Source organism: Pteropus vampyrus, unplaced genomic scaffold (assembly GCF_000151845.1).
Source record: "Pteropus vampyrus isolate Shadow unplaced genomic scaffold, Pvam_2.0 Scaffold58, whole genome shotgun sequence".
Taxonomy (NCBI): Eukaryota; Metazoa; Chordata; class Mammalia; order Chiroptera; family Pteropodidae; genus Pteropus; species Pteropus vampyrus.
Window position 1 is genome coordinate 399,517 of NW_011888839.1, and position 11,571 is coordinate 411,087.

An 11,571-nucleotide genomic window follows, 5' to 3' on the forward strand; every position below is an offset into this window, starting at 1 on the left:
TTGACTATTCTTGGTTTCATATAAGTGAAATTATATGATATTTATCTTTTTTGTGACTGGTTTATTTCACTTAGCATAATGTCCTCAAATTCTATCCATGTTGTAGCATGTGTCAGAATTTTCTTCCTTTTTAAGGCTGAGTACTATTTCCTTGTATATATATACCACAGTTTGTTTACTCATTTTTCTGTCAATGGACTTTTGTAGTTTTTTCCACAATGACTATTGTGAATAATGTTGTTATTAACATGACTATACTATCTCTTGGAGATCCTGCTTCCGATTCTTTTAGCTATATACCCAGAAGTAAAATTGCTGGGTAATTCTATTTTTAAATTTTTGAGGAACTGCCATACTGCACCACTTTACATTCCCACCAACAGTGCACAAATGTTCCAATTTGACCACATCCTCACCAACACTTGTTATTTTTTGTTTTTATTTTTGATAGTAACCATCCTAATGGGTATGAGATGATATCTCATTGTGGGGCAAAACCTTTTGATCCTACTTTCCCCTCTTGTTATAGTTAATTCTCCATGCCCCATTTCAAGATTCCTTGAAAGAACTGACTTTACTTCCTGATCCCAATGCCTCTCTTCTCATAATTCCTTGAGTTTATTCCAATCGGTTACTTATCCCACCCACTTCACTACAACCTCTCTTACTAGAAAGTTGCTACATGTAATGGCCACTTCTGGTCTTCCTTGTCTGATCAGAGCATTTGACGTAGTGAATCACTCTCTCTGTCATGAAACACTTTCTCCATTTGGCTCCCATAATGCCACACTCTCCCAGTTGTCTTTCTGCCCCACTAGATGTCTTTCCTAGTTTCTTTTTCTGGTTCCTCCTCAACTCTCCACCTTCTTATGTTGAAGCCTTATAAGGCTCAATGCTTGGATCCTTCTCTTCTCCATCTACACTCAATTTCAATTCTCTGATGATCCCATTCATTATCATGGCCTTAAATATCAACCTTATATTGATGATTCTCAAATTAAATCTCCATTTATATTTTCCACCAGAATTCCTTACTCCAGTATGTGAAATTGTCTACTTAACATCTCTACTTAGACCTGGACATCTTGAACTTGACATGTACAAAACTAACCTCTAGTCTCCCCTATTCCCCTACACTCTCATACTCCTCCCTCTGCTCCCCAAAAAAGGAATCTTAGTCCACCTGCAGACTTCCTGGCCCAAACCCTTGGAATCATCTTTGACTTCTTTCTCTCTCTCATGCACACCACATCCAATGTGTCAGTAAGTCCTACTGGTTCCACCTTCAAAATCTATCCAGAACCTGTCCACTTCTCATCACTTTTACTGCTATTACCCTGATCCGATCTACCATCATCTCTCATCTACTCTAGATTAGTGGTTCTTCCCCCTTTGCCCCTTTCATCTCTTCTCAACACAACAGTTAGAAGGATTATTAATATGTCTGTTCAGATCCTGTAGTTCCTCTGCTCAAAAAAGCTCAGAATAAAAGTCAGAGAACTTACAGTGTCCTGCAAAACCTTGCTGACTTTATTACTTCTCCAATCTCACTCTGGCCTCCTTGCAGTTGTACAAACACTCCAGGAATTATTCCTGCCTCAGGACCTTTGCACTTGATAGTCTCATTCACTGGGATATTCTTCCCATAGGCAATGGCACGACTTGCTCCCTTACCTCCTTCAAATCTTTGTGCAGCGCCACCCAAGAATTACCTTAACCACCTTATTTTTAAAATTTTAATCCAAAGTACAACTTCACGATTGTACTTCCCATGACCTTTCCCTCTTTATTTTCACCTTCGGCTCTTATTGTCCTCTAACATGCTATATCATTTACTTATTTATTTTGTTTATTGTCTGTCTCCCCTCTGACAAAGAATGCCAGTTACATGAGAGCAAAAATTTTTGTCTGCTTTGTTCCCTGTTGTATCCCAAGCAGCTATAAGAGTGTGTGGCTTACAATAGGTGCTCGATATGTATTTGTTGAATGAATAAATGAACGAATGTGAAATGGTTGCATAACTAGCAGTAAGAATACTAGTTCTTTATGACTATTAGTATTATTTTATCCTAAACAAGTTCAGATATGGTTGGGTACTACATCTGTAATAACAATAGAATGTACGCCCTTGCTACTCAAAGTGTGGCCCATGGAGCAGCAGCATCGGTACTACCTGGGAGCATGTTAGAAATGCAGAATCTCAGGCCCCACCCCAGGTCTCCTGAATCAGAATCTGTGTTTTAATGAGACCCGCCAGGTGATTGATTGCACCTTAAAGTTGAAAAGCACTAGTGTTGAGCAGTCGTCCTCAATCTTAATTGTATTGGAATCATCTGAGTATCTTTAAAAACTCCATAAGCCTGTGTCCCATTCCCAGAGGTTGACTTAATTGGTCTGGAGTGGGGTCCAGGCCCAGGTCAGTGGTGAAAATGTGAAGTGGCTGACTTATTTATTATTTTGGGTTGGAGAGTTAAGATTAAAACTTGTCTGTCAAACCTCAGTTTAAGAGAATGACTTGTTGGTGTTGACATCATAAACCATTCATCTCCTCCTTAATCCATAAAAGCAAATTTCAGCTCCTCATTTGTGGTTTCAAGTGAGACCTTGAAGGTGGCTACTTCTCACCAGTGGAGCATGCACTCAAGTCCACACTCAGGCTACCTTCGATAGTCTCGACTGCAAGAAATAAACACTGAGCAGTATGTCAGCCCTTTAGAGAAATAGCCCTTACTTTTTCTTTCCAACATGATCAGTGATCTTTGTGAGCAGAAAGTGAGGAGAACTTCGGGTTCAGTCTCTGCGTAGCTGTCGGGGGAAGCCTTGTCCACAAGATTCTAGGAAGCACAGGTTAAGAACTATCTCCTATCCTGCATCCTGTGCTCAGGATCTATTCAGATCTCTATGTGCTCCCATACCCATTGACTGACACAGTCATTTTCTGGGTGGCTCTACTATAAGGGTAGAGCTGATCTCTGAATGTGACCCCAAACATGAATCTTGAACGTGGACTTGAATTTGAAGTTCAGCACCAAAGCTGCACGGTAGAAAGGTGTGAATGCATGACCAAGTAGCAATGGCTAACTACCATCTAGAAAAGATTCTGAGAGAGTGTGGAGATAATTTTCAGATTTTCATTGACCAAATGGGCTCTCTCTTGCAGCTCAAGTCTCGGGTTCTTATGACTCCTTTAGCCCTCTCACCTCCTCGGAGTACCCCAGAGCCTGACCTCAGCTCCATCCCTCAGGACGCAGCCACCATACCCAGCTTGGCAGCCCCGCAGGCTCTCACAGGTAGGTCAGGCAAATGAACTCCAAGACTGTGATGGGCTGCCCATCATCTAACGGTCACTTTGTGTACTAGAAAGCTGCTACCGAGTACCTCAAATGAGGTATTTAGTTATCATATTAGCTGGACAGTAGCTAGGATGACCAGATTCTTTGAGCACACGAGTTTAAGTGTGCTCACAGCTTGGATTATTTGAAACTTGGTTTTCAGCGCATCTTGGGTTCAGCTGCTTGCCTTGGGGTAGGACTAGAAAGAGTGGTTGGTGGCCCAGTTTTTCTCTTTAGAGCCAGGTTTACTTTGCATCAATAGTGAGCCTGCTTACCTTGAGGAGTTTCTATCCTTGTGTTTGTACTTCCAGATCTCCTAAGGTTCCTAATCTCCCTTAGTCCCACCTGGCACCCTCTAATCCAGTCAGGATCGTGCACAGCCCAGTGCCTTATGGGGCACCCACAAACCAACAGTTCCTTTGTAAGAGTAGCAACAATCAGATGCTCTCTCTCTCTCTCTCTCTCTCTCTCTCTCTCTCTCTCACACACACACACACACACACACACACACACACACACATACACACAAACACAGTCCCCCTTCATCACAACCCCACTCCCCACTCCCATCCCACTTAAATCCCTTATTTCTCCTCCCATTGCTCTTAGGTAAAGACCAAACTTGTTAAAATGGCCAACAAGTCCTCAGTCCCCAGGGCCCGTCACAGGATCTTAGCATAGTCTCTTCCCTCCATCTAGAATGATCTTCCTTCTAGTGACACTATTTCTCCCTTTATTTCAGCTCAAGCATACCTGCCTACTTTATGGGCTTCCTGCCAGGGCCCCCAGGATTGGCTGTCTGAGCACCTCACAGTGTGTCTCACAGCCACAGTCCCATATCAGTTCCTGTGACTCTCTGAGTAGGTCTGCCTCCCATACTGGGCCCTAAGCTCTATGAAGCCAGGGACCTCATTAGTTTGGTTCACCATTTTCTCTGTAAGACCTAGCACAGTGTCTGGCATAAAGGTCTCTTATTAATTATATTTCCTTAATTATCTGGGATGAGTAGAGGAGAAGACAGCCTCATAGAATGAAAAGAGCACAGGCCTTGATATCAGAAAGACTTGAATCCAAATCCCTGTTGCATCAGTAATTATAGACTTTATGAGTATCCATCTAACCACTTGAAGCCTCAGTTTCTTCATTAGTAAAGAAGGAATAATACCTATTCCCAGGCTTGTCCTAAGGATTAAATAAGATAAAATATCTTAAGCGACTGGAATATAATAGGTGATCAATAGAAACTAATTTTCTTCACCTTTGTTATTACTGTTTAATCCTTCCAAATCCTATAAGTGTCCTCTAAAAGTCCCTCTTCAACAATCCTTTGCATTACTGGCCTCCTAGGCAAGGTGCTCATGCTCTGGGGTGGGGGGCGGGAAACATAAGAGCAGTGTCATTAATGTGTAGAATATGTCACCTACTATTAATATTTGTTTGCATCTCATTCTTTAAAAAATTCTATTTCTTGGTTATGTTTTAACACGTACACAATACATTAATACAGATAAGAATATGTATAACCTCTTTATAAATAAACACATTTTGGAAGATGTGCTCAAAATTTTTTTACTAGTGTTAGATATTACTTTAAAAGTGTGCAAACCATTGTTTGGGCTCATCTAAAGGAATGGCTGAATTTAGAGGCTGAAACACAGTTTTTGGAGTAATCAACATTATCTTGATTTTTTTTTTTATTCATCAAAGGTTAATTAAAAAAAGTGGTAAACATTATGTGGAGCTTGACTGTTCCCTTGGAGGAGGAGGGAAGATTTTGTATGTGTACATGCCCAGCATGGAAATGCTCTGTAAATGCAGTCCACATAGGTCTCCATAACTGTCTATAATTCAGATTTGAGTACACCAAAGGGGCCCCACCTGTCCATCTGTCCCCAACCAGGAGGCCACTTGAGAGCAAGCCTTGGCAGTTGGGGTGATTGGCTCCTTTGCCTCTTTTACTTATTAAGTGGGAAGAAGCAGTCCCACTTTTGCCATTTCCATGTTTTCCAAGGCCCGGGCCAACGGGACATGGCTGACGCATCCCTGAGCACATGGGAGCAGCCCCCTGGCCCAATGTGCACAGATGCTGAGGGCTTTGTGGGTCTCTGTTTCCACAGTTTGCCTCTACATCAACAAGCAAGCCAACGCAGGGCCCTACCTGGAAAGGAGGAAGGTTCAGCAGCTCCCCGAGCACTTCGGGCCCGAGAGGCCATCGGCGGTGCTGCAGCAGGCTGTGCAAGCGTGCATCGACTGTGCCCACCAGCAGAAGCTGGTCTTCTCTCTGGTCAAGCAGGGCTATGGTGGCGAGATGGTGTCGGGTAAGGCGCTGGAGCAGGTTGTATGAGGATGGCCATAGGAGTCTCCGAAGAGGAAAGCAGCCATTCTCAGGCTTGGGGGACTGTGGCTGAGGTCAGGGTCTGTACTCTCTCTATTGGGCTCCAGGGCTCTTCACGAGCCTGTGTGCTGAAGGCCTTTCAGGGCTCAAGAAGAAGATGCTTCCAGACCTGGACAAGAAAGCTGGACATCTGAAACCTCACCTTGACACTTCTCTTTCTACTACCCTCACTTTCAACCCATCAATAAACCTTATTGCTCTAACTTCAAATTATAACCAGAATCCAGCCACTTTTCACCACCTGCAGCAACCACTCTGGTTCTTTTAAAAATCTAAGTCAGATCATGCCCCTCCAATGCTCTAAACGCTCCCATGTCACTCCAAGAAAAAGCCCACGTCCTATGAGGGCCTACAGGCCCTATATGACCTGGCCCTGGCTCCCTCTTTGATCTCCTGGTCACTTCTCTCGAGTTCCCTACTCTGCTCTGGCCATGGTAGCCTCCCTGCTGTTCTTCCTCTGTCCTCCGGCCATGTTCTTGCCCTAGGGTCTTTGCACCTGCTATTCTCTTTCTAGAATGTTCTTTCCCAGCTGTCCATATGACTTGCTCCTGGATTTCTTTCAGCTTTCTACTCAAATGCTTTATTTTCAAGGAGCCCCCCCTGACCACCTTTTCTAAAATATCAGCCCTTGTCACTCTCTATTCTCCCTTACTCTGCTCCATTCCCTTTTCATAGCACTAATCACCATGCAGGGCAGTGGGGAAAGCTCATGAACTCAACCCCATCTCAAAGGGCGTGTTTTTTTAAACAAGAGCCTTCAAGGTCAATCCCTTCTGTCATTGTCACTGCCCTCCTCCAGTTTCAGCCATGACCCAACAGCTTATGGAGGGAGTGGAAGTTGTCACCATAAGTGAGCAGCAGATTCAGGAGCTTTGCCCACTTCACATGTTTGCCTGCAGAGGCTCTTTCTGTCTTATTGGCGGCTCTCCGCAATGGGCAAGAGTCACCACCTGCCCTTAAGCCTCAGAGGATCAGGTCTTTGTAAGATGTCTTGACTCCAAAGCCTGTTGTTTTCTCTGGCCCAGCATCATGGACATGGCCTGCATATCACCAAGAAAAAGGGAGAAAATTTGCCAACACTGGGGCCATGCAGGTGACCCTGCTGGCTGGCTAAGAAAGGGTCAAGGAAGAGAGACCTTTAATGTGGCAGCTCCCTGAAGAACAAAAGCAGGGGCGTTTTATTTAACCCCAGATCCCCAGGGCTTGGGGCTGGCAAGTGTGTCCAACACAGCTTCCCCAGCTCCAATTGATTCAGCCTGCCTTCTGGAGTTTCCTCCAAGCAGGAAGCTGGGTCTGACTTGCTGGTAATTGATTAAAATAGAACTTGGCAAGGTCCGAGTGCAGGTGTCTGACCCAGAATAACTTTTAAGAGACTTTAGCAGATGTGAACAGAGATATAAGGAAGAAGGGCTGCACCAAAAGAGGCCAAGAGAAGAGTCCTGTTGTCTGGCCTTCCAAGAGTTGCTTGGCCGTTCTTCTCCTGGTTTCTGTCTGAGAGCCAGGATCTCAATCCTGGGCCGCAGTCTGAGATCAAAGGCCTTGTCCTTTTTCCTGCTAAATAGCAAGCCTTTGAACACACAGACCTGGTGTTTAAAGAAAGCTAGGGCCTCTTGAGTGAGTCCTACCTAACTGTTTCTTTATGGTCCCTCCCCGCAAAGCTGGAAGAGCTGATCCTGTTTTCCCTCCTTGCCTGCTCAGCCTTGCTGTGGCCTCAGGGGCCTTGGCACTGGGAAGGAGCCTGACACCAACACAAGTGTGGGCAGAGACTTGCCAAGTTTCCCTTGGCTGAAGGATTCCTGGGAAGGCCAGAGCTGAGCACTTGGTCTTAGTGTCTGTAAGAATGCAGAAGCATTGAGAAGACTCCTCATGCCATCACCTTGAGGCTGTGAAGTGGCAAGGTGGTCTTGTACGTTACCGATGGTGATTGGAAGCTAAGCAAGGAGAGTAAGTGACAGCACTCAGGTGGTTTAGGGAAGGACTCAAGGAGAAATAGCTAGGCTCTCCCGCTCTCCACATAGAACCTGATCCTTGGATCACTGCTTTCTAAATATTCCCATGGCAGAATACATGGAATACAATGGTGACACTGGTGCTGGCACAGTGGGCTAAAGGAACCAAACTGCTCTGGCTTGGCCTCGGGACACCCCAATGGCTGAGGGGAGTAGTATCGCAGTACCCCACAACTTATTCCCAGCATACCTGCTGGGGTGCTTTGCCTTAGCCACCTTTTCTCACGGGAGTGGATTTCATGATCTGACAATTTCACATCTTCTTCTGGAAGGTGGAAGGAGTATATATGTATATATATACTATCCCATTATAATTAATAATCATTAAAATAAGTGGGAATTTTCCCACTTATGTGATTTCCCAGGCACCTCCAGGAATGCGTGCACACGGACTTTGAGAGAGGCCTGATACTTGGCTTCAATTTCCAACACACCCAGTCTTTTAAAGTACTGGAGGCAAGCAACAGTACTCAGGCTAAGAGGGAATTTCTAGAGCATCTGAATGGCTGGGTCAACACCCTTGGTGAGCATCTTGGGGGCTTTTTGACTGGCTTATCTATCTCAGTCACCTGGAGTATTAAAATGACAGGTAAATCCACTTAGAAGCCACATGAACTAGAAAAAACATTCCAGGACCTCTCTGTAGTTTCCTTATATGTAACATCGGGTAATAACCTTTTGTCCCCTGTCCTCCTGGGATAGTCAGGAGGCCTAAATGAGATGAATATGAAAACTCTTATCAAACTCTAAAGAGCTACACAAAAGAAATGGCTTCTTTCGATTTCTAATTAAAATGAGTGATTTGTTTGTTTGTTTGTTTGTTCTTGAGTTCTGAAATCAAAACTAGCTCTGGTCACCTCTGCCCCAGCCCTTGCTGTCTGCCAGTGTTTGGGAAATACAATGTAAAAAACCGAGCTGCTCTCTAGGTGTTGACACTGAGTGGTGGAGGCCTAAGGGGGAGAATGTCCTGTTTGGGATCTCCTGTGTGCTCTTCACAGTGGGGTGGGGTGCAAGCTTCTTGGGGTGAGACAGAGCTGCGAGGAGAATTACCAAAAAGAACACACTCTAGTCATTTAGAAGAACTGGTGTTTCTTCTACATTCTGGTAACCCTATAGAAATCAAGTCTGATCTAGCATCACTGTGGAGAGATTACTGTTCTTTTATAAAGACTTTTCCCCAGAAGGCTAGAATAACCCTGAACTCTGTGATGCTGGATTAGAGACCTCAGTACAAACTCAAGTTTTTTTTTCAATATATGTATATATCTAGTTCTATCTATCTATCTATCTATCTATTATCTATCTATCTATCTATCTATCATCTGTCTATCTAATCATCAAATATTTAGATAAATAATTATAATGGGATAGTATACATACATACATTTCTTAGCTTTTTCCACTGCAAGGCCGCAGAACTGCTGACACCCCAGTAGCAACAAGCACATCCAGTGCCCAAGTCTTGTTTCTAAACATCACTCTTCAATAAAGGAACCAAGAAATCAACCAGATGGCTGATATTAGGGCTGAAGCAGAAAAAATGCAAGATGAACCTGGAGCATATTAAAGTGTCATTAACCAAAGATGTGCTAAAAAAACAGAAACAAAAAAAAATGGAGGCATGTCATAGGGACACAGGAGTCAACCTGAAAGCTTCCAAAGATGAAAGCTGGAAGAATTTGAGTAACAAAATAAATAATGTAGTATTGGAAAACCCACAGTACAAAATAAACATATTGAGTCTGTACTGATATCAATAAATGATTGAATGAGCGAGTGAATGAATGAATGGATGAATGAATAGAGGAAAAAGGACAATTCTTCCTTATAAAAGAATTTCAAATGATATAGAGGCTCTCCCCTCTCCAGGAGGTAGAGCTTAATTCCTCCACTACCCTTGAGTGTGGGCAGGACCTTGTGACTTATTTCCAAGGAAATAAGAGAATTGAGAATACAGTAAAGAAGTGTGGCAAACGTCGTGTTGGCTAGGTGATGAAGGTTAACACCCCAGTGATGTCATGTGGACATCCTATATCCCTGATCTGATACAACGAGGAGGGCGCTTCACCCTATGGTTTTCCTCCTCAAAAACTCATCACTCCAGTCAAATTGTGAGAAAAGCATCAGACCCAAGTCAAGGGACATTTTACAAAATACCTGACCAGTTCACTTCAAAACTCTCAAGGTCATGGTAAACAAGGAAAGACTGACAAACAGTCACAAACCAGAGGAGATTAAGGAGACATGAAAACTACACCCAATGTGGTCTCCTAGATGAGATCCTGGAACAGAAACAGGATATTTATGAAAAAACAGGTTGAAGTCCAAATAAAGCCTAGTTAAAAACAAAACAAAACTAAACAAATGAAAGCCTCTTGCCCATGGCTGATGGACTCGTGGCTTTCTCCAGTGCCCCTGCTCTGAGGCGCTGTCTCTGGTTTTCCAGTCTCTGCGTCCTTTGATGGGAAACAGCACCTGCGGAGCCTGCCTGTGGTGAACAGCATCGGGTACGTCCTTCGCTTCCTTGCCAAGCTGTGCCGAAGCCTCCTGTGTGATGACCTCTTCAGCCACCAGCCCTTCCCCAGGGGCTCCAGTGCCTCCGAGGAAACCCAGGAGAACCAAGAAGGCAGGATGGAGTCAGGTAGGCTTTGTCCGTTTGTCCTCCCCATGCCTGCAGACCACCCCAGGTGGCCTTCTCCTCCTGGCAGAGGTGAATCTGCTGGTGAGGGAGGAGCCACAGCTCCTCAGAGCTCTCTTGCTGGAGGCCCACAAACTGCCTCTCTGCGATGCCCGGGAGCAATTAGGGCTGGTGAAGACCAAGGATACCTAGACCAAGCCCATCCAGGCTGCAGTGGGAAGAGATTACTTCATTATGGCTTTTAGGCCTATGTTATTAGAACTTAGACAGTGAGACCACATTACATATAATGAGTGATTTATTTTCTTCACTCTCCTCTAATTAAGACTCTTGGGTATTTATTCATCCTTATTGATTATGAGACTAAGAAATCCTGAAAAAACTAGGGCTAAAGAATTGATTACATTGGTTCCAGCTGGAGGCCTCAGATGCCTATCCATGTAAATAAAAGGTGTACCAGAGTGTCTATTATTGCAAGAATTTGACCAGGCCATAAATCAAATATGTCTTCCAGTGAGAGTTAGTGTTTCTTTCTCATCACAGGACATAAAGTGACCCAGGGATTGAGTGCCTTTTGTACCACTAGCCCCAGAAGAGCTCAACATGGGAAAGTGGCCAATGGGGAGGGCAGCAAGGCCACATGGGCAAACTTGCCACAATGATGTCTGCCCCAGGGGCTAGATACTAAAGGGAGGTGTCTTCCCCCACTGAGCATCCCTGAGCTATGGATTTGCAAAGAGTTAAACATGACTCCAGGTTCTGGCTTCCAGTTTCCCAAGGCTGAACAGAAATGTTGCCTGTTTTCTTTCTTCGGAAGTAATGTTGTTGATATATAATGAACACATACATAGACAGTGAAACTGGAATCTAGTCATTATGTCATTCTGCAGACATTTGCTGAACCCTCTTCTGTTTCAAGAACCATGTGAGACCCTATCTTTGGATAAAAGAAATACATTGAGCGACCATTACAAACTGATACATCTGCAGATATGTGCTCACAGAAAGCCTTAGAACATTCAACAAAAGGACACTTATAATAAGAATGGCCATATCTTAAGCTTAGGAGGACAGCAGGGAAGGATAAACATTTTTTTAAATTTAATTTTCAATTACATTTAACATAAAATATTATATAAGTTTAAGGTGTACAACATAGTGATTAGACTTTTATATAACTTACAAAGTGATCACCCT

The 11,571-nt window shown here is 43.9% G+C and overlaps 1 protein-coding gene across 1 annotated transcript in view; it reads left to right on the top strand.

The window, feature by feature from the left end:
* Positions 1-11,571, top strand: part of SCML4 (Scm polycomb group protein like 4) — a 92,899-nt gene that overhangs the window by 56,375 nt on the left and 24,953 nt on the right. Inside the window, exons 3-5 of the mRNA XM_011360690.1 lie at positions 3,161-3,290; positions 5,450-5,650; positions 10,183-10,377. Coding sequence (XP_011358992.1) covers positions 3,161-3,290; positions 5,450-5,650; positions 10,183-10,377 — 526 coding nt within the window. The remainder of the gene's footprint in view (positions 1-3,160; positions 3,291-5,449; positions 5,651-10,182; positions 10,378-11,571) is intronic.